The 23,785-nt window shown below is 39.9% G+C and overlaps 1 protein-coding gene across 1 annotated transcript in view; it reads left to right on the top strand.

The window, feature by feature from the left end:
• LRP2 (LDL receptor related protein 2) overlaps window positions 1-23,785 on the top strand; it is a 196,075-nt gene that overhangs the window by 39,012 nt on the left and 133,278 nt on the right. The window contains exons 3-9 of the mRNA XM_037044526.1: window positions 558-680; window positions 5,918-6,034; window positions 16,634-16,744; window positions 17,062-17,175; window positions 18,727-18,843; window positions 20,048-20,200; window positions 22,522-22,641. Of these exons, the coding sequence (XP_036900421.1) occupies window positions 558-680; window positions 5,918-6,034; window positions 16,634-16,744; window positions 17,062-17,175; window positions 18,727-18,843; window positions 20,048-20,200; window positions 22,522-22,641 (855 nt within the window). The remainder of the gene's footprint in view (window positions 1-557; window positions 681-5,917; window positions 6,035-16,633; window positions 16,745-17,061; window positions 17,176-18,726; window positions 18,844-20,047; window positions 20,201-22,521; window positions 22,642-23,785) is intronic.

The raw sequence follows: 23,785 nt of genomic DNA on the forward strand, positions 1-23,785 counted from the left end.
ATAGTGAGAGCAACTAACATACATTATTTAACTTACTTTTTTTTTGGCAGAAAGCCATGAGATAAGTGTAGTCTTCATTTTAGGTACATTGCATTTAGGCTCAGAGAATGGACCAAAAAAATAAAGTGTGGAAATAATAGTTATTTGACTTTGTCTCTTTTTTTCCAAGTCTTATGGATTTTCCTATTTATTATGATGCTTTACTATTAATTCTTATGAAACATTGAATTAATTTAATAATAACTTATGGTTAACCTTGACTTAAAATTTAGTCTACTTTTTTGGTCATATCTTTGTGTATGTGTTTGGGCTTTTTGCTTTATTTTTTCTATTTTTGTATTGCTTTGGGTCATCAGTTTATTCTGATGCCATCACTGAGATTATCTGACAATGAACTCTGATTGGAGGCCACACACTCTAGTATAGGGTTGTTTACTATTGGGGCCAGCAGACATATTCAGCAAGAATCGATCACACTTTCTCTTGAAGTAGGCATTGCTTGTTGGTATAATATTGTGGTTGTTTGTCACAATAAGTCTTTTTCTGGTTTGTTTTAGCTCCTGCTTCTTGCCAGCCAGGCTATTTCCAGTGTCAGAGTAAAGAGCTGTGCATCCCTACCTCCTGGGTGTGTGACAATGAGCAGGACTGCGAGGATGGCTCTGATGAACATCAGCATTGCCGTAAGTGTTTATGGAGGAATCTTGTTTTGGTCCTTGAGACACCTAGAACCCAAGCTGTTATCAGTGCAAAACAGAATGGGTTAATTCTTTGCAAGTGCTCAATCGGGCCTTATACCACAATGGAACCTCTGCCAGCGTTCTCACTCAGGTTGTTTGACATTGAAAGTATGAATGTGCTGAAGAATTATCAATATACCCCAGTGATTTGGAAATGGCTAGATAGGAGCCCAGTCTTTAATTTTGGTTATGTTATACTCAAGAAATAAACTAAACATTTATTGGTATCTGTAGGTGGGGCATTCATTTGTGTGGTTGGCGTTTGGATGGGTCCTTTTGATCCTGCAGCGCACTGCTTTCAAACCTTCCACCTCTTCTGCCTCAGTATTAAACTCTTTTTTATTTTAATTGAATGGGGCAAGTAGATAGGTCTGTTGGAGGCATTAATGGTGGTTGCTTCAGTGAGTGCTGACAAAGCCACCATAGAATAAGCTACAATAAGAAAGAAAAGAATAGCAAGACATAATAAGGGTTGTTCCACGGTTGATGAATTCTTAGCTCAATAATATTATTCAATTTCTTCCCACTTTTTTTCTCTGCTATCTTAAACTTATGGGCTTTCTGTGATTACATGGAGAAGGCAAGTTCCAAAACTTGCATCTCCCTAATTCACTTTCAACATCTTGAGGAGAGAACATTAAAATTTTCCCCCCCACCTCTGGCTCTTGAACCCAATTGTCCTCTGGAAGGATCCAGTTCTGGCCACTGTATGGCATTCACCTTTGAGCCTTACCACATTCTGCTTCATTAAATGCACATTTAACAAACTGTGGACATTTATCATCTCACTGGGCCTTTTTTAATAAGTCAACCAAGATCCTGTCAGCATTTTCACAATCATTGTCCTCGAGGATCAAAAAAGAAACAGATATTTTGGGTGGCTGTGTTACATGGGAACTTGTTTAGATGTTAGATGACTAGCAATGGAGACTCCGTGGCCTTCAGTGGGTCCTGGATGCATTTATAGAAGGTTGGAAGTTAGCCCAGGACTTTTGAGTCCAGCATTGAGTGTGAACTCTTTCAGTCAGGCTACTAGATGCCAACAGTCTTTTGAGGAGGAGAATAGAAATTCTCAAAATACCCATGAGTTCGACTTTGGTTTCATCCTAAGAGGGAGACTTCGTAACGAAACAGGCAGTTAGGGCTTGTCAGTGTTTGTTGTAGGGTCTGCCAGCAACAAAGGGATGCTGTCCTTGGGACAGAGTGGTTCAGGGCAAACTAGCAAACAGTGCGAGGCTGTGAAGGTTGTTGATGGTGACAAATGGCAGTCTTGAGGAAGGCGTGACAGGAACTAATCAAGGCTAAACAAGGACATATCCAGATTAGGTCAAGTCATATGTCAGGGTTTGAGGCGGAGTGGCAGAAGAGGACCAGAACAGGGAGATGGGGGCTAGTAGTTCAGAAGTACTAAAGGAAGGAAGGAAGGAGAGGTGCAAGGCATAGTATGGAACAGGAAGAAATCCTTATTTCTAGGAAATCTGTCTGGGCTGTGATATTCTGTAGCTAGTAGCTTCTCAAAGATCCCAGGGTGAAGATGGGGTGACCTGCAGACAGCAGGTACTTGGTGGGAGAAGGATAGGGCTAGACTGTGAATCTCTGGAGAGTGGTGACTATATTTTACTCAGCCTCATCCCTAAGTCCCGGCATTCTGTCTGGCACAGAGTAAGTTCTTGATAAACGGATACCGAATTTATCTTTTGGCTAGGTATGCTGTTTTGGTTCCATTTTCTTTTTTTCTTTTGGTTCCACTTTCCCTTGCTCCCCACACAGAGTGGGAAGAATACCGAGCTGTAGATTGCTATGCAACGTGTGGCTGATGACCGCTTGCTAGTAAAAATACTTTGCAGAGGGATGAGAGCTAAAAGATTGACTGCTTGGGGGAAAAGACTGGAGGTAACTTTATAGCAGCAATGTATGAGCAAAGTCACATATTTTAAATGAGTGTGGATTTCATAAGGTAATTCTAGCATTTTTTAAGTGATATAAAAGTCTCAAATGGACATCCTTTAACTGCAGACAGACTATGCCAACACTATGCTCGTTAAGGTCACCAGAGAACCCCTGCTTGTCCAATAGAGTAGGCGCATTTCCTTATCACGCTGGGTGGACTTTTCTGTTGCACTTGACTCTGCTGATCACTCCCTCCTTCCTGACACTACAGCTTGGCTGCCATGATGCTCTACTCTCCTGGCTCTTTTCTTAACTGCTTTGATCATTCTGTTTTGTTTTCCTCTTCTACTTAGCCCGTGAGTATTGATATTGCTCAGAGGCTGCTAAGCTGTCCTTAGCAGCTTTTCTCATGCTATCTGCTCTCCCAGGATGATTTCAACCATTGTCATGACTTCTGTAACCCTAATGGGCTGATGCTATCCAAATCTATGCTTTGGAGCCAGGTCTCTTGCTCACACTTCAGTCTTGTATATTCAACTGCCTGTTGGACAGCTCCAGTATGCTTCAAGTTGTCTCAGCTAGAATGGATCATCTTCCCCCCTGGTTTTTCCTTATATATTTGCTGATATGCATGTATTATCTTTGTTCTAGAAATAAAATTAACCCACCATAAAGTACTAACAGAAAATAACAAATCAGTCAGTCTCAAGCTATCAGAAATATCAGGAGGCTGCTTTCCTTTTTAGTCTAGAATTTTATGAAACCTGTTTCATAATGAAAGCATTTTATTAGATAAAAAAAAAGATGGTTGTAGGTGACAGTAAGCATGTAATCAGTTAGCATGAAGAGGATGTCACAATCCCCTGGCCACCCAAGCTAGAAACTTTGGACGTTATTCTTTCCTTTCTTTCCCTGTCTGCATTGATCATTCTTGCTTAATGTGCTTTATAAACATCCCTGAAGTGTATCTCTTTCTCATTTGTGCCACCACTGCCCATGTTTCTTATGTGGCTGGCCGCAGCAGCCTCTGCTCTGACCTCCCCGTCTCCAGTCCCGTGCTCCCCCAGTTCTCGCTGACACAGGTGCTGAGGCATTGAACTGAAACCCTCTGGTAGCTCGACATTACCTCAAAAGGATGGGCTCCAACTCCTTCACAAGGTTTACAGTGGCCTCTAAGACGTGGTCTGTGCTTATATTTCCATGTATGTCACTTGGCATTCCTTCTTTAAAATGCCCATTTGGGGCCACAGTGGCGCTTGTAGTTCCCTTGGGTATACCATGCAGAGTCCTGGCCTTTTGCCTCTGTGCATGCTACCTGAATGCTCATTCCTACCTGGTCCTTCTTTCCTCTTGGCCTAGCTAACTACGGCTTCTCCTAAAGACCTGGGGGAGTGTTCCTCCTCCAGGAAGCTGCCCTGTCCACTTCCTAACCTAGAGTGAATTAGGCAGGCCCCCTCTGCATGCTTTTGTAATTCTTCACATGCCTATAATCCACTCTCATCATTGTTTTCTAATAACTTCTTAAAGTCTCCCCTAGAAACTCCAAGCTCCTTGAGGGTAGGGGTTGTGCCTTATTCGTCTTGTTGTTCCCATCATTGGTACATCTTTGTGGCATATAATCGGCCCTAATATATGTTTGTGTAATGATGAATGATAAGTGAATCACAGCATTAGATCGGTTGATGGAATTGTATAATTTTAATTCATTTCTTCACATTTGGATGAACAAAAGTTCATCCTGCTTTCTTGTAAACCCGTTGAAATCTCAAGCATAAAATATAGACTGATTTGGGCTTGAGTTTAAGAAGCCAAGATAATTAAAATAATATTGTCACTTGATTTAGTTTATTTTTTTAAAAAAGATTTTGTTTAAGACCATGTAGCACTTGCTTTTTCAGGAAAAAAAGAAAGCTCTTTAATTTTATATGGAAATTGGCAATATATACTTAAATAAATTATATGGGAATTTAATAAATACTGCCACTCAGGAAGTATTAATCTTTTTAATCTTATTCACATAAAATTGTGTCTCTTTCATGGGCAGAATTCAAGCATTTAAGTGACTTCTAGAAAATTTGATTTATTCTACCTGTATTAATAGAAGTAAAATTTAACCCACAGATATAAAGTAATGGGAGAAGATATGAAATCATACTGTCAAAAATGTGTCAGAAATAGGTTGAATGGAAAAATTTTGTTTGCTACTCAATAATTACGACACATTCAGATTGAAGCCATTTTACTAAAGAGAAAGAATGAGCAAGATAAAGATATGATTGATTAAAAATAGTAATTTTTATTAATTGTTTTACATCATTTATCAGATGGTAATCTTTATGTGTCTAAATTTTCAAGTACTTGCTCTAAAGCTGTCATCGTTGATTTGTTTTCTAGAAAAGTTTTTTTGGTAAGTTTGGATGGCATATCTCTTAACAGGTATATATAATTTTATTGAAAAATCAAATTTTGCTGAAATTAAATTTACAGAAGCACAGGCAACTAAAAATTCAGGGGAAAATATTTTCCTCACTTGATTATATTATTATTTTTAGCAGATCACATTTTTCCCCAATACTTTTTTAATGTGGACAATTAGAAAATCTCATAATTGCTGAGGCTTACAGAATAGCTTTCACATGATGCCTGAGGCATCAATGTGCTTAGTTTTACCTGAAAGCAAATTTGATAACATGATATCCTGCTTTCGCCTACCCTAATCAACAGAGGGTAAAATTAAAATAGCTTAAATTTTTGTCCTTCTCTTTATACAACTGACACATGTTCAAGGTAGAAAATTTATGTGATAGAGGAAGCTCAATAAAATCATCGATATTCCTACCATTCAGGAATAACCCCTGTTAACCCTTTGGAATATTTCCTCTGGTTTAAACAAGATTTCAGTGAAAGTGTCCTTACCAATCCATGATTAATACCCATATCTGTAAAATCATTTTATTATTTATCCTCTTTATCATATAGGTGTTCAATCTATATGGTATTCTTAACACATGTTGAGAACACAATTGTCTACACACTAACGTGGTTAAGCGCTGATGTGCTTCTATGGGCATTTTGTGAGCATCCTGATGAAAATCCCTTTGCTCTTGCATTGTAAGCCCTCTTCCTTGCAAAGTAGCTGGGTGCTTGACCTTGCGACCCTATGAACTTTATGTTGCGTGTTCACTCTCCTTGCCTTTGCTTTCAGGTATTCTCATTCATATTTGGTAAATGTCAGTGGGCTGGTCTGTCTTTGGCAGTAATTACAAAGTAATTTTTTCGCCCCTTCACAGCTGGGACAACATGCTCGAGCCATCAGATGACATGCGCTAGTGGTGAATGTGTCCCAGCTGAATACAGGTGCGACCACGTCAGAGACTGCTCAGATGGAACTGACGAGAAGGATTGCCGTGAGTCCCTTTCAATCTTTGTATTGTATTTGGTTTCACATTTTTCCCTTTGGCATTTTAATAAATTTGTTAGATTTGTTGATGGACAGAAATGCCTACAATATGCCTCTTGTTATTAAAATCTCTTGGCAGATTCTTTTGTGGATTAGAGGTGATGCTCTGATAGGATTCTATTTTTACAAAGACATTCCAAGTAGGTCCTACCTTAGCATATTAATTTTCTGTATTTTTAAAATTAAGACACTTTTAACATTAACAGAGAATCCTGAAATGTCATTGAATAGGTTGAGTATAAAGTCCAGTTTGGTCACTTTTAACTTTTATTTCATTACTATGGTAAATTCCCAGGTCAAATGTTGCATTAGTTTTGTGCTATTATGGACTCAATGTTTTTCCAGATTGCTTTCTGAAAAGTGTTACACTTTGAAAATGGCTTTCTCTATACTGGCAGCATACTATATCAGTTTGCAAAATCAACCATATAAATCCCATCATTCTGTGTATAATGTTTAAGTATTACCATAACCAAAATAAGAGAGTACAATGATGGTGCACAATGTACTACTTATAAAAAAGAATCTGCCTCTTTTGAGGTTTATATAGAATTGTTAAAGTACAAGAATATAGCAATTCTACTGTGTCAGCCCTATGGTTCATTGAACTCAGTGTTTAGTCTCAGATGTACCAGTTTCCCTTAAAAGCCCTTATAAGTCTTATCATATATGAACTTATCCAGAACTTCCTTTTCTCTTTATACATTTCTTCCTGACACCTTTTATACATTTCTCCTTTTGGTATATTGCAATTCAGAAGTTTACTGTATCCTTCTATTTTTTTCTTACTAAGGTACTTCCCCTTTCCCCCTCTTTACTGTTTCAAACATAAAAGGGGAAGTTATTTTAATAGTCAATATCCCAATAATCAGTAGACAGATTTTGTGTACATTAGAACCTTGATCATAAACTTCGTAGTTATCGTGTCTCCATCTGAAGATTTAAATTTTAGTCTGTTCTTGCGGGACATCTCCTAACTGACTGAGAGTTTTGATGGAAGAAATACTTACATATGTGGAAGGAGAGACTGGGGTCCAAACAGGCCCAGAGCCACGCTGCATCCGTACCGTCATATCACGCTACATCAAGAAAACGCAAAACACTTTGCCTTCAATGCTTTCTTCTGTGTATGTTATTTTTTTCTTGAGAGGAGTCTGGGCTATTTGTCTTTTTATCTCTGTTTCCTAGCCGAGTTCCTGGTGCAGTTCTGCTGTGGTATAATTTCTTATTAAATGTTTTCTTTTGAAGAGATTATGTTGCCCCTCATTTGTGTCTCCCTTGACTTTAGATATTTTGCAGAGAACTTAGACTGTGTACTGGCAATTTTAGAGATGCTAGGGTGTGTCTGGCTGTCACAGAAGAGCAAGTCTGTGAGTCAAGGACTTTCTTTTTTTTTTAAAGCAAACAATAGATCCTTTATTGAGACAAGTGAAGAAAATATTTTGATTAATAATAGTGGTAAGTCATATACAGTTATATGTCACTTAATTATGAGGATATGTTATAAGAAATGTGTTATTAGGTGAACATCATAGAACATATACAAACCTAGAGGGTATAGCCTGACACACACATGGGCTGTACAGTAGAGCCTATTGCTCCTAGGCTACAAGCTTGTACATGTTACTGTATAAAGCAACATGAGATCAGTTCAAGCGCAAGAGAATGATGCAATCAAGAGACACGAGATATATGAGGTGGATGCCGGTGTAACACAACACACTGTTTTACAGCAAACATTTTTTTTTAAGTAGGAAGAGTACACTCTAAAATAACAAGAAAAAGAATAGTATAGAAACTACATAAACCAGTAACATAGTCATTGATTATTATTATCGAGTATTGTGTGCTGTCCATAGATGCATATACTACACTTTTATATGATTGGCAGTGTAGCAGGTTTGTTTTCACCAGCATCATCACAAACACATGAGTAATGCATTGTGCTGTAACTTCAGGATGGCAACGATGTCACGGGTAATAGGGTAATAGGAATTTTTCAGCTCCATTATAATCTTATGAGACTGCGGTCTTACATGCAGCCCGTCGTTGACCCAGCATCATTATATGGCACGTGGCTGTAGTATACTCATATTCTGCAGGATTTTGTAAACTTCACAGCATTATATAAATTCTAGTTATGATTGTTATTTCTCAATGAAGACAATAGGGCAAGTGTTACTATACTCTCTTGTGCATAAGGAATCTAAAACTGCAAAGTGTAGAGTGTCCTGTTCAAGGCTGTATGATGTGTGGCCAAGTTAGTGCTCAACCCATCTTCTGGTTCCCAGTCTGTTGATTATTCTTCGTGAAGGACTGTATTTACAGAAGGAGAAAGTTCTACCTTGTGCAAGTCTGAGAGAGAACCAGTGGTCTGTGCCACCAGCCAATAGCCCGGGTCTTTATTCCTTTTTTACAAGTGGATAAAAATGAGTGCTTTGTTGCAAATGCAATGGGACTGAAGGAAATGCTACTTCAGGCAAAATAAAAGGCAGCAGAAACACAGACTGTTTGGATTTATTCCATGTGAACAACCTGCGGCCAAGTCTAAAGTCACTAGTACAAGTAACTGTCTGACAATGGACCTTCCGGAAAAAAGCTGGCAGGGTATGAGCATGCAAGCAGCTGTTAGAGAAAGGAATGAAGGAAAGGAAGTGAGTTTTATAAACCATCTGGGCAGGAGTTTTTAATCAAGTTTTCGTTTGCATTAAAAAAAAATACAAGTAACTGGTGAAACAAGGATCTGTTAAAGAAAGAGAACCAGATATGTAGGCTGTAATTAAATCAAAATCCAAATAAAATATATCTTTTAGAGTTAGTTTCTGTGTCAAAATTTGTAGATTTGCTTTCCATTTCTGTTTTTAACTCCTTTCAATTTGTTTATAAAACCAAGTCAGTTGTCTTGGAGTTTCCCACAGTCTGGGTTTTGCTCATTTTGTCCCCTTATATCATTTAACATGTTCTTCTGTCCCCTGTCATTTTTGGAAATCAGTAGCTGGATCTGGAAATGAGGGTTCTCGATCCCGGCACTCATGACATTGGGAGCCAGGTGTTCTTTGCTGTGGGGAGCTGTCTTGTGCTAACAGCGTCTTTGGCTTCTGTCCACTAGAAGCCAGCAGCACATCCCACAACCAAGAATGTCGTGACAACCAAAAATGTCTCCAGACAATGTCAAATGTCCTCTAAGAGCAAGATGGCCTCCCTTTCCTTGCTCTAGTTCAGAACAGCCCTAGTGTAGAGGTTTGCAAAGATGATGCGAGGATTTTTCTCATGTGTGTGGGCAACATACTTTGTATATAAGGTACATATTTCCAAGAGCAGGTGCATAACGTGATGTTAGCAGCCATTTGTCCTAGAGGCATGTAGCTATTTTAAATGTCCCTTCAGCTATATAGGAGCTGTTTATTAGTAGTTTGAAAGTAGAATGTTCCTACATAATTAAGGATTAAGCAAGGCTTGGCTACAAATCATTTTGTGAGATACGACACTTTATTCTGTTGTTTCTGCACTTGTGAGGTATAGGGATCAATACTTGAGTACAAACTGAGAATCAGCTTGTGACTATGACTTTTATTTTCTATTTCTCAGATGTAGGTTTTCTATAGGAATAGATCTTAATGCATTAAGCACCTAGAAACCACTTAAATATTATAATGGATTTTAGAAGAGCTCCCAAGAAGGACTAATTCTTCCCCCCTAATATTTGAAAGGGTCAGGAAGCTTGCCTCTTAGTGCATAGTCTTGACTGTCAGTCAGACCAGACCCCCTAGGTCATAGTACCCACCCTCTCAAGCTTATGAGATCAGGACGGGGCACCTTGTGTCCATTCCAGGCATTCCTTTCACAGAACAAAGGGTGGTGTGTAAGAGTCCTCTTGGGGAGGCGGGGAGAGGGGAGGTGAGAGAGTGGGTGAGATGGCGAGGAAGGCAAGGGTATTAAACTCCCATCAAAAAGATTATCCTTGAAATAAATTTGGTGTAGTATAAAGGTTTCCTACTGTGTTTGGTCTTTTTGTCTGCTGTGTTTCCCTATGCATAAGGAGTTTTTGGGTATTTGACTATTAGAAAACTATTTCTGAATAATATGTACAAAAAAGCTATGCCACAAGTTAAAGCTCCTTTCCCCCTAAGTTATTTTACTCTTTAATCTGATCTGTAAAATGGCATCTGCTATTGAACAAATTCTCAATTAATTTTTTTAATTAATTTTTTTTTAGGGAACAGAGAAATTCAAACTGCAGTCCATTTTTACTGCTAATGGGATTAGCATCCAGGAAAACCACTCATGCAGAGTCTAAGATAAACATCAGAACAATGCAGCAATTACGGTTCATTCAATTAATATATTGTGGTGACTTTTGGTTGCTCAAAAATAGTACATTTTTCTCCAGTTAAATCAACAGATTATTTTGTTTTTATCAAGTACCACATTAGAATGCTTTTGGTGTGAGTAAACTATTGCTAATTGTCATTGGTTTGTAGCACGTCTCTTCTGTTACTTAGGAATGCCAAAGAAAGGGTAAAATCCCTGTTACAATGGAGGCTTTCTTGCTGGTAATCAGAAGTATTTGGTCTGCCTGCAACTGGGGCTGCTTTGTCCCTGAAGCTTTATTTCTATTGACTTTCTGTTCTTCAGAATTTAAACATTTTCCTTTATATACCTAACTGCTGAAACTCTCTACCTGGGGGAACAGTTAAGGGGGAGTAGAGAGAATGGTTAAAATCACTCTGCAGACTATGATGGCTCATGAAAAACATATGTGTTCTTCAGACTCAGCTCCACATGTGAGCTGCCCCACGAGCCTTGCTCTTGCTGTCCTCTCTCTGCTCCGGGTGAGAGAGCAGAAGCAGACTGGCCTCGTCTTACACAACACGGCGCAGATGGACCTGTTGAACATTCTTACAGTTGAGATGGGATTCAGAGCCCCAAAACCTTGAAAAAGGAGAAAAATTTCTTACTGGGTCTCCATCATTCAGGCACATTATGTATCCCTCTCAGCTGTTGCCCAGTTTCTCTGTTTCTGTCTACAACAGCGTTACATAGGATTTATTTCCATCAGCCTCCATTTCCTCTCCTTTCCTTCTCAAATTCACCGAAGACAGTCCTTCACCTCCACCAGTCTCCTGAAAACTGCTACCATCGACCTCCACTTTGTGAAACCTTACGGTTCTTGTCCAGATATCACATTATCAGAGAACTACTCCTAACTGTCCCTCTTTACCATTCTGCTCTGCTATATTCCCATAACATTTTTCTATATGACATTTGTTTTAATTTCTATCCTTCCATCCTTCCAAATAAAATCTAAATTCCATGAGAGTAAGGGCTTTATGAAGTCCATCCTTTTCTCCCTACTACCTAGTATTCCTATAGGTCTGCAATAATTATTTGTTGAATGAAATATCTTTTTTAAAGATTTTGTTTATTTTTAGACAGAGTGGAAGAAAGGGAGAGAGAGAGAGAAACATCAGTGTGGGTTGCCTCTCATGCACCCCCTGCTGGGGACCTGTCCTGCAACCCAGGCAGGTTCCTTGACTGGGGATCCATCAGGTGACCCTTTGGTTTGCAGGCTAGTACTCAATCCACTGAGCCACACCAGCCAGGGCTGAATAAAATATTTTTTTGAAAGCTCTGGGAGTTTGTGTTTTACCTGTAATTTTGTTTATTTATTTATTCAATTCTTAGCACAGTATCTAGGAAAGTGGATTTCAACAATATGTTGGATACAATTAAATCCTAACTAGGGGGATAACTGGCAGCTGGCATACTGATGCTCACCCAGGGATGATGAGCGCTCAATTATTTGAGACCACGTTCCCCGCAGGGAAACTGGGCTACACCATTTTTGAATTGTGGCTTGAAAGTGGCCATTCTCAACATTCTGGGATACAGCTAGTTTTCTGGTCTCTTTGGATAGACTTTACCTGTTTGTTTTTCCCAGATAAGTCACTGGGGGTAAATGTAAGGAAGTGATAGGAAAGGGACCAAGGTGCTGGGTGACCCTGAATGAAAACAGAGCCCTTGTACTCCGTGTAGAGCCAACACCATGAAATCTGGTGTGCATTATAAACATTTGACAACCCGTGAAACACCATCTTCCTTCTTCACACTCTTCCTTGGAGCATTTGATGCACAATTTGCTATCTTGTTGGTCAATAACTCCTATAGTAGAGCTCATGTGAGATCTTTATTATTATTATTTAAACAATGGAACCACGTCAGTCTTTACCTTCTACACAGATTTTGGGTGTTATGTACACGAAGAAAGAGGTGCTGTAGATCCAAAATCTTTGGAGCACGCCTCTCAGGCATGTTTCTAATTTGGGTCTAAGATCAGTCAGCATGGGTAGAGACCCGAAGGGAAAGACCCATTAGTTCAAAGCGAGCAGGGTAAGGAAAACTAGATAACTTAATGTGTTTCCATGTTTGACTTCAGTTTCCTGAAAGCTGCTCAGACTAAACTTGATGTCAGTCCAAGTCTATGAGCCCTGGGAAGACTGTATTTGCTTTCTCTTTCCAAGGTGCTGAATGGCTATTTCCATTTTATAAATCCTATTACATATAGGCTTCTTATTGAAAACTGCTTCAAATTATTTTTGGGAAGAAGCAGGAAATGCCTCTCGGTTGTTCTCTTGTATATTACTGTGTGGACTCAGTGCCAGTCCCTGGTGGCAGTCACTCAGGCACTTGAGTTGTCCTGGGGCGTGGCTGGGAAGGTGGGGAGAGGATGTGGGTCTCTGGCTACTTTGTAGTCTTTTTTTTTTTTTTGTCCTGCTACTTCAAGAAAACTGTATTCCTTAGCATAAGGTTTCCTGGAATTCCTACATTATAACAGGTTGAAGTCTTTAGTAGAAAATGTCCTAACTTGTTGAAATTTAAAGTTGCTCTCGCTTCTCCAGACTTCCCAAGGTTGAATGGAATACTGAAGGAAAGAAAGAAAAACTTTTCACTCTTGGCTTACTTCTCTTTCTTTTCATGCTATCTTTTTAAGATTTTCTATTTACTTTGATTCAATTCCATTCTTCTGTAATGTTTTGCTTCTTTCGATTACTTTGAAGCTTGTAAGCAGTAGCCGTATCTGCTGCCAGTGGTTAGGAGCAGCATCCTGTAGCCGGACTGCCTCTGGACTGAGTTCCAGGTCTCCGGGTCACCAGTCCTACGATCTTTTTCAAATTACTAACCTCTCTGTGCCTCAGAGGGGCACACATGTAAAATGTATAAACTATAAATCTGTAAAAGAGAGTAGTAATAGTATCTACCTCATTAGGTTGTTATAAGGCTGAAATGAGTTCATACATATTGAGTACTTCTTAGTGTCTACCACACAGTTTTCAGTACATGTAATTAGTTATTGTTATTGCGTATTTAACTTTGAGTAGCACTTTCAACTAAGTGCTGGTGGCTAAATTAGTAAACTTTTTTTCTGGCAAATGACTACTTTGGCTTAGCCTGCCTTGGAACCAGAGTAAGGTATAGTAACTTATAAAGGATAACTCTAGGATCTTGAAAAGCCCTAGGTGTCTGGGCAGAACTTGTATTAGTAACTTTTTATTTTTCTTAAATTTTGGCGTAAGTTTCACAATCTACCTTTAAGATGCCTTCTCTTTCTTTATTATCAATTTGTTATCTTTTCTATGTGTTTTTTGGCCATTTTGTCAAATTCTGAGACTAGAATATGTATTTACAGCCTTCTTGTTAAGAAAGTAAAGAGTGGTGTCCAATGTTTGTATCTTACTCAGCTGTCAACAATTTCCATCCAGGGGGACCTGTGAGGTCCTCAAGCCACACCTCCCACCTTGATTATGTAAATCTTATTTGTATATTTTGGGACCGCTCCCAGTTCGGGAGGAACAAACTACACATTTCATTTTGAATTTGGAGAAAGTAAGGAAGGCAGAGGGAAGAGGTGGTTTGACCACGGGCGTGCAAGGGTGTTCTCACGTTTTTGTGTCAGGCAGAGTTCAGAGGCCCAGGGCTTAGTTAGCCATTCCTTGTCAATCTTTACATTAAGACAAGACTTCAGATGACTTTCTCTGGTGTTTTTGTATATTAATTCCTTTTTTATTATATGTTCCCTTAAAACCCTGCAAGACATTTAAGATACATGATGGCTTTGCCCCATAGAAAAAAGTTTACAAGACTATCTAGGCTCAGACTTGCCAAGCAAATAAACCAAAAGATAAGATTTTTAGACATTCCCCCAGTCCCAAACTAGTGTGACTTCTTGTTTCCTTGGGTAGATTGGAACTCATTATAACATCTGTAGCAATAGAAATCTTTAAGGTAAGTAGAAGCTGCCCTGTGCCCTCTGTGTGGGTCTCCAAAGTGGGGATAACTTTGGAAAGAGACTTCCAAATATTTTCAGTACTTAATGGAGTCAGGTGGCCCTGTACAGTCTTTCCTATGGGCATGTACCTTCGGTTAACTACGTATGGAAGAGACCAGAGGTGTGCAGGGGTTGAGGCAGGTCCCGAGCTGACTGACAGAGATTTGTTTTCAGCAGGGATGGAGAGAAGGAAGCTGTTTGTTCCTCATTCCAAGTGTTGGACCGCTGACCTCTGGCCATCACTGTACTCCGGATGACATCGAGCTGGCCTGTTGTTTGTTGGGGGGGATGAGCCATGTCAGCAAACTGTTAGTCATGTCAGTGGATACTGGTTCAGCGCTTCCCTCTCTAGTTTTATGGCAGTGGCTCCTAAAAAGCAGGACTAGGAGAAGGAGATATCTGCCCAGCACATTTGTCCCAGGTCCTTCATATCTATAATAATCGCTTTCAATGAGGTGGTCACAGTCCAAGTCCAAATAAATTTCCCCCCTGACAGATATCTTATCTTTTGTAAAGAGCTGAATTTTCTGAGATTCCTCTCCTGCTTTCAGCTGCTCTTAAAGGTTAGATAACATACTAATTTGAAGTGCCATCCAGCACACAGGCGGAAGGGAATTGCTTGCCTGGCTCAACTGGCCTCCTGCATCTCTCGAAGGGAGAATTAATAAACAAAGTTGTGTGACCCTTTGAAGGCACCCTTGCAGTGCATACCAGGGCAATGATAAAAAGACAGCAGTAATCCTAACTGCTAGCTGATTCCTGGACTATTAAGAAATAAAGTTTGGAAAAGTTTGAAATTTTGATCATCTATTCTAAAATACCTTCCATTTTTAATATATGATCGACTACATGCAACTTTGGGCATTTAGATATTTAAAGACACCTGATAGTCTAGTTTTGAACTTCTGGAGGTGGGAATTTTAGGGTTTATTCCTTTACTATACAAGAAAATGGAAAAAAACTACTTGCAAGTTCATCTTTTTAAAAGCGCGGCTTGCTAATGTGGGATGGGTTTACTGTAGTTTCAGCACAGAATTCTACGCACTGCTCCTGCTTGAAGGAGACTTTGTGGCTATTCGAGGGATTTCCCGATACATCTGTCTCTGTCTATGAGATTTCTCAGTGGGCTCCTTCGTGCAAATTGGTCCTCAAAGTGGGACTCTGCTGTCTTGTCTTTGAGATCCTAAGACATATCTTTTCCTAAGTTAAAAAGAAACTTGAAGACAATCAGAGTCATTATGCAAATCATCTTTAATGAAAAAATAGTCAAACCAAGAATATATCATATTTGTGAGGAGGGTATGAAAAGACTATAAAAGGCTGAATTTAAAAATATTTTAAAGAGCTTTTTAACTAAAAATTTCACCTGTAGTAACTCAATAGCAATGTTGATCATTTCTTGAGCATATTAAGTACGGACCCAGTCCCTGTGTTGGGGATTCTAAAGTGAGTAAGAAAGGTGCTTGTTCTCAGAGGTTTTATGTCATCGGGGAAATAAGGAACCAACAGAATGAAGCCTATAGTTAGGGATCATCAGAAATACTTGTAAGTAAATGCCAAATCTGGGGATCCACAAAGCGCTTAACTAGATATTATCTTTCGAGGTCTTTTATCCTGTGAAGTAAAGTACCTAGATGTGTGGCTAAGGAAGTGGTGACCCAGAGAGCATGAGCAGCTTTGAGTAAGAGTACATAACTACTGAGTGGCACTCCAGGTCCCAGGTCTGCTGATTTCTCGGCCTGCTTTCTTTCTTGGCCTGCTTTCTTTCTTGGCCTGCTTTCTTTCTTGGCCCTCTAGCAACAGAAATGGCCCTTCATTGCCCAAAGCACATGTGGTGGTGCAGTAGTTTCCTGGGATGCTATTTGTATTAAGTAAGAGAAAGTTCCATTTTGAAGTAGGCTAGATTTGTTCTCATTCTTCACATCTGAGCTCACAAGTAAATCAGTTCTTCAGGGGAGACTTCCCTGGGCCCCCAGTCCCCTGCCATGCACTCACACAGCACTGTGGGCTTCCTTCAGTAGTACTTAACCCGGTCTGTCATTTGCTCTTTGTGTCATGACTTGATCAGTCCCTCTCCCTTATCCAACTGTCATCTCCATGCCTCTTTTGTTTACCAGTACAGGCTCAGTGTTTAATGTCTAGCACATTGAAGTCACCCAAGAAGTGTTTGTTATAGGAATGTCTTAACCTAAGGTTTGTGTACTGTTTCCGTTTCTTTAGGGTACCCAGCATGTGAGCAGCTGACTTGTGCCAATGGAGCCTGCTATAACATAAGTCAGAGATGTGATCAGAAAGTTGATTGCAGAGACTTGTCTGATGAACACAACTGCTGTAAGTAACCTGCATGGGATGTTTTGAAGCTGGTTTCTACTGGCCAGTTATGCATGTCTCTTCACAAGTTTGTGTTCAATGAACTCATGTTGGTAGCTTGAAGTCAGCTGTGGTGGGAGTATTTACACCATGGAAACTTGGGAACACTATAAGTCAGGGTCCTTTTGTCCCTGGAGAACTGGTTATTAAACATTTACCAACATACTCCTGCTCAATAAGAATCTCTTTTTAAACTTGAGCCTGAAACTTCCTATGCGATTAAATGACCACAGTGGAATTGAAATTCTTTTTTTTCCCTTCTTAACCTTGCATCCCAGCTGAAGTATGTTCCCACAACCAGTTTCAGTGTGGCAGTGGGGAGTGCCTCACTCATAACTACGTCTGTGACCGATTCCCAGATTGTGAAGACGGCAGTGATGAACATTCTTGCAGTACGGTGATTTCTTTGTGTTTGGGTCCTGTTGTTAAGAGTGCTTTTTTTCCTCCTACCAATGTATTGCTCTTCTCAAACAAAAGGGTCACTATGTCTGATGGCAGAGGGAGCCAGAAGTTCATTTAGGGCCTATGGCATGAGCTTCAGCAGTGTTACTAAACCTGGGCTCCTTTATCTCCCAAGAATCTGTGTAGAGTTGAAGGGTTGCTGATGGACAGTTTGCATTCTTTCCTTATGCTACAAGGGTACAGGGTGTATTGAATCACTGGACTCTCAAATTACCCATGCCTCAGGAATGGGTCTGATAACCTCGATAATAGAGTGAGAGAAGGGAGAGGAAGCTCCCTAAAAGCAGTAGGCCTAACTTTACTCTTTACTTTGAAATTCTTACCACATTGCAATTGGAGGGTCAGGAGAGTTTCATTGCAATTGAGGTGGCTGCCATTGCTTCTGTTTTCCATGCTGACTCTACTTTTCCTTCCATGCTGTTGCCTGCAGAGCAAACCATCTCTTATTGTTGCCACCTATGCGCTCGTTTTAGTGGAATATGTGGCTTGGAGTCTCCACGAGAGTATCTCACTAATTCCTATAAGTTGCCAGCTTTTTGTGGTCATTTATTTACTAGAATATATGATTTTTTTCTCCACACCCATTTTGATAGCTTGGTACCCACACCTTTTGCATTGCTCCGTATTTTCAATATTACCCTGATTTTTCTGTGAGCCATGCCTGATTTCTTTTCTGGCACCTAGGTTTATTTTAGAGACTATGTTAAAGAGAAGGGAACATCATGAGATGGGTGACTGAGAATCATTTGGTTCTAAATAGCAATTAAAGTGCTTGTGGTAAGGTAGGAGAATATTAGCCATTAACAAATCTGTAGTATCTTTATCAGTCTGCCTTCTCTGTTCAGTGCCTACCTATAGCATTCTGTCTATTTTTTTTTAATTTTAAAAATGCATTTATTGATTTTAAAGGAAGGAAGGGAGAGAGAAAGAGAGAAACATCGATGTGAGAGAGAAGCGTCAATTTGTTGCTTCCCATAGGTGCCCTGACCAGGCATTGAACTTGCAACCTAGGTATGTATCCTGACCAGGAATTAAATCCCCAACAGTTTTGCATATGGGATGATGCTCCAACCAACTGAGCCACACTGGCTCAGGGTACATATGGCCAGGGCCATACTCTCTTATTTTTAAACTTGGGAAGCATAGACTAGCACTGGAGTTCATTTCCTGGACCCAAAGTTGCTCTTTTCCTCTTTTCTCCTTCTTCTCCTCTCACTCTCTTTTTTTTACATTTTTGTCAAGTTACTTAAGTTACTTAAGTAACTAAGTTGATATAAAAATTTCAGTTTCTCCCATCCAAGTACTAACCAGGCCCGACCCTGCTTAGCTTCCGAGATCAGACGAGATCGGGCGCGTTCAGGGTGGTATGGCTGTAGACAAAATTTCAGTTTCTAAAAGCTCTACTAAGGCAGTGAGATGAGCACTTTGAGATTTTCCCAAGTGACTTGTGTCTTTGGAGGTCAGCTGTTGTTTTCTTCCAGACTACGAGACCTGCAAAGGCAATCAGTTCACTTGCCCCAATGGCCACTGCATTAATCAAAACTGGGTTTGCGACGGAGACGATGACTGCACAGATAATGGAGATGAAGATGGATGTGGTAAGAGATTCTGATAGAAAAGCATTTTCTTAAACTGTTTTCCAGAACTTATTTTTTCTGCTTTCATTGTTAGAAATTATCTGTGTGACAAGCAAGTCTCAGGATTGTCTGGGATTTAAGGGGCTTAGTGGGAAGAAGGTGACTCTACTAGCTTTTCCTAAAAAGACCAAGAATACAAATATAACATAAATGATAATTATGTTATATCCTCCCTCTATTATTAGGGTAAAGTAGGTAGGGCACTCCCTCCCCCTTTGATAGCTTACTGTTTCTTTTTAAGACTGCTTACTTAACTAGACTTATCTATAGCAAAGAAGTATGATGGGGAAGAGGGAAAAGAGGGAAAAATGCAATTTGTCCTCTAACCTTGAAAAATGACTTTGAACCTTGGTAAAAGTTAAATTCAGTTTTGTTTTGTTTTCAAATTTTGATTTCCAAATGATGGGTGACTGACATCCAGTGGTGGGAGAGAGGCCACAGAGGCAACTCGAGAGATGGAGTCAGGGACTCGTATTCGCAGGAGGAGATGCTATCCAGGGAAGCCTTTAAAGATTCTATGAGGAGGACATTGCCAATAACAGTCCCCTTCCTCACTCGGCAGTACCTCTCCCAGTTCAGAAGTTACTGACCCCCACACCATCAAGCAAGTCACTTGTACTGCTGCAGTCCCAGATGTAAGAGTGCCGCTCATTCTGGGCACGCCAACTGGTTTCACATTTCTGTGTTCCAGCAAGTGATCTTCCCACATTTCAGCTATGGTTTTTCTTGCACTGTTGATGTTTCACTAAGGAAAAAAAGCAAATAACCAAAAAAGACAAAAACAAGAAGAAAAATAAAAACTGAGGAATCCTGGTGTTACCTTAATAGACCTAGTTCTGTAATTCGTGGTTTAAATAACTGAATCCTTCTAGGGGTTATTCATCTGGTTTGTGGATAATTCAGAGCCATATCTGCATCTTACTTTTATAACCTAACTGGGGGCTGCCTTCCCCCCAGAATAAATGAAACTTAATTCCATTTTGCCGCTCCTTAGAAACTCAGTAAAAGTCTATTGATAGAGTTAGAAGGTTCTAGTTTATTTTAAAATACAGGCCATTTGTAGATTTCTACCTCATCTACATCCTCTCTTAACCGTGGATTAAAAAAGAGCTGGCTCTACTTCTCATGTGGCCCGTAACTTTCTTGTTTTTTTCTCCCCTCACAGAAAGCAGTCCTCATCATTTTCATAACTGTTACCCAGGCGAATGGGCCTGTCCAAAGTCTGGAAAATGCATCCCAATTACAAAAGTTTGTGATGGAACTTTGGATTGTCCCTCAGGAGAAGATGAAGCCAATGAAACCGCACAACGACGTTGTGGTGAGGATGGAAATTTGTCTGGGTATATTTCAGAAAGATATGCCTCTGTTTTTCTATAACAGAATCCCAAATATAGAGATTGTCAGTTGATGTTTGCCTAACCAACTATCCCAGAAAATATTTATTATTTTTCACAGATCTGTTGTTTGGCTGGGTAGTTCTTCTGACCTAGACCAGCTCACTCCCTTGTCAGGATGTAGTGATAAAGGTTTTGGCTATCTCAGGCTTGGTGGTGGAAAGGGCAAACCTTAGTGCACAAGTTCTTTAAACCTTTGCTTATATCATGTTTGCTAAATGTCTATTGGCCAAAGCAAGCCACTTGGCCAAGTATAGATTCAATGAATTAAAGAATGGATTCCATCTCTTGATGGGAGATGCTTCAAATATTAGTGCCTTTATTTTCCTACTAGCCAGGCAGAATGTTTTTCTTAATCCTCACCTGAGGACATTTAAAAAAATATTTTATTTTTTTGTAGAGAGAGGGGAAGGGAAGGAGAAAGAGTGGGAGAGAAACACCAATGTGTGGTTGCCTCTCATGTGACCCCTACTGGGGACCTGGCATGGCAACCCAGGCATGTACCCTGACTGGGAATCAAACCAGCAATCCTTTGCTTCACAGGCCCGTGCTCAATCCACTAAGCTACACTAGCCAGGGCTCACCTGAGGACATTTTTTTTCAAAGGTTTTAGAGAGGGAGGAAGGGAGAGATGAGGGAGAGAGAGAAACACCAATGTGAGAGAGAAATATTGATTTGTTACACCTGGACTGGACTGTATGCACCCACACCAGGGAGTGAACCCGCAGCCTAGGTATGTGCCCTGACAGAATCGGACCCACAACCTTTTGGTTACGGGATGATGCTCTAACCAACTGAGCCATACCAGCCAGGGTAGGCAGAATAGTTTTAATGGCAATTTTAATGACTGTAAGGGAGATTTTATTCCCTTGCTTATAATTATGGAAAAAGTTTTAATCTGTCTATACTCAAAAAAGAAGTTATTGGGTTCTGGGATATATACTTTGAGTTAATTTTTTTCTTCTTTTTTTCTGGGGCTGTAAAATAGTCACCCTACCATCAACCCATCAACTTTGTGGACATCTCACTGTCCTGAAAGAGAATAACAATTTATGACCTTGATTTCATCAATGGTACATTCTAAATTATCTAGTACTTGCCTATAAGTAACTATGTACCTGTGACCCTAAGGCCTTTTTTCCCCTTGAAAAAACTTGTAGTATTTAAATATGCAGAGACTTCCATGGCATTCTTCAGCTGCTCCGTTTTACTTAGGAGCCCTTTTTATAGAGCTTTAAAAATTAATGAGAGATGTATAGTCATGATGCAAAATAAAAATACAAAATAGAAAATAAAATTAACAGGAGAGATATGTATAGTCACCTGAAATCCCACCATTTGAAACTAGCCACAGTTAATGTTTGTGATGTTATTTTCAATTTTGTCAGTTGGGAATTTCTTGGCCCCTTCTATTAATGTAGACACAAAGACTTATGACTTGATGTTTTCGTAAACAGTTTTAAAAAAAATATTTTTAAAATTTATTTATCTTTAGAGGGGAAGGGAAGGAGAGAGGGAGAGAAATATGCCCTGGCTGGGAATCGAACCGCGATTCTCTGGTTTGTAGGCCCAGGCTCGATCCACTGAGCTACACCAGCCAGGGCCATAAACAGCTTTTTTATGATGACTTATACTTGTATATAGTTATAACTTTTAAAAAAAGATTGCATTTATTTATTTTTAGAGATGGGAGAAAGTGAGGGACAGAAATATTAATGCATGGTTGGCTCTCACGCACAATCCCTACTGGGCACCTGACCTGCAACCCGGGCATGTGCCCTGACTGGGAATCAAAGCGGCCACCCTTTGGTTCTCAGCCTGTGCTCAATCCACTGAGCTACACCAGGCAGGGCCATAGTTATAACTTAAAAAAGGAATTTTTTTATGCTCTGGCTGGTGTAGCTCAGTGGATTAAGCGTGGGACTGTGATCCACACAATCGAGGTTCAGTTCCCAGTCAGGGCACATTCCTGGGTTTCAGGCCAGTTTCCAGCAGGGGACTCACGAGAGGCAACCATACATTGATATTTCTCCCCTTATCTCCTTCTCTTCCCCTCTAGAGATAAATAAATAAAATCTTTTAAAAAAGGACTTTTTAAAATACGAATTGAACTTTTGTACCATAATTTTGCTGTAAGGCTTGAATGCTGACAGACGCTCTGTTTTGACTGCATGCTCACTTACTTCATAGGTAAATGGGTCTTGTTCAGAGGTAACCATTCAACAAAATGTTTTTCTCTGTTTAGATGTGACTTTGTGTCCTTTCTTTGGCTGTGAATATCAATGCCATGTGGCCCCATTTGGAGGAGCATGCTATTGTCCTCCAGGTTATGTCCCTGACCAAAATAACACCCGTAAATGTGTCGGTAAGTGACAGGTGGGAGCGCCTGGTGTTTCATCACAGTGCTTGCCATACTGATGGTTTCTGCGATCTTTAACACAAAGGAGTCTGTGCTTGTGGATAGGAGTGATGGTCTGTATAACGAAGAGCAACAGTCCTCACAGAAAACATTATGAAGTTCTAACTCTGAGAAGTTTTTGCGAGGTGCACAAGGCAAAAGAGTGGTCCTGTGATGAGCTGACTTGCTACACAGATGCCTGTCTACTACCTGATGATGGAGATAGTTTTTGTGTTTTCTTTATAAGTATTTGGATGCAGGGTTTGAACAGCCTTACAGGTTGTTAAATACTGAAGTACTTCCATGCGATTGGTGTACAGCTGTTGCCTTCAACTCTGTAACTGCCCTACCCTGCTTCCCTGACCAATTCTGCAGTATGCTCACACCTCCCCTGGACCCAGCAACTAAAGAGTGGTACACAGCAGATCACTGAGGCACTGCTTCACTGACCACACCGGCCCCTGCTCTGCTGGTTGTTAATCCCCTTGATTTTTACCTGGGCTGGAAACTAATTCGAGAAGAACGGACTCTACCATGTTGCTGCCAGCTGATGGCTGGTGGTGAACTAGGCACCAGTGCACCAAATATTTTCCACACCTATCCTGTCTGAATTACAAGAATGCTTTCTTCCACCAGGAAATTTTTTAATCTGAATTGAGCCAGCATTGCAGCCCACTGTGATTAAGATTGGGCCTTATGATGGGAGAATTATTGATTTTTATTTTTTTAGGATTTAGACATGGATTTATAATGCCCTGATTTTTTCTTTTTTCTGATTTTTGATATGTGAACAACAAATGTAGTTGTTCACATATCAAAAAGTAGTGACCACAGAGGTTTAATGAAAAAGTTTGTTTTTGCTGGTGTTGGGAAAAGGCATCTGGAAGGCAATGGAAATAATTCATTAACATTAATTTTCCCAGGACACTTGTGTTCTTTTGATATTTGTTAGAAATTTGAGCTTCCTCAGGGCTTTCTGGATTAAAACAAACATGATGTACATAAGAAATGCTCTTATAAAAGTGTCTTTTCTGAAATAACTTCTAAAGTGTTAATATAATTTGGCCAGAAAGACTAATTTGGGTAAACCCAATGAAGTTACTGTCTTTAG

The sequence above is a fragment of the Sturnira hondurensis genome, unplaced genomic scaffold, assembly GCF_014824575.4.
Source record: "Sturnira hondurensis isolate 20B ecotype Veracruz unplaced genomic scaffold, ASM1482457v3 Scaffold0004136, whole genome shotgun sequence".
Classification (NCBI taxonomy): Eukaryota; Metazoa; Chordata; class Mammalia; order Chiroptera; family Phyllostomidae; genus Sturnira; species Sturnira hondurensis.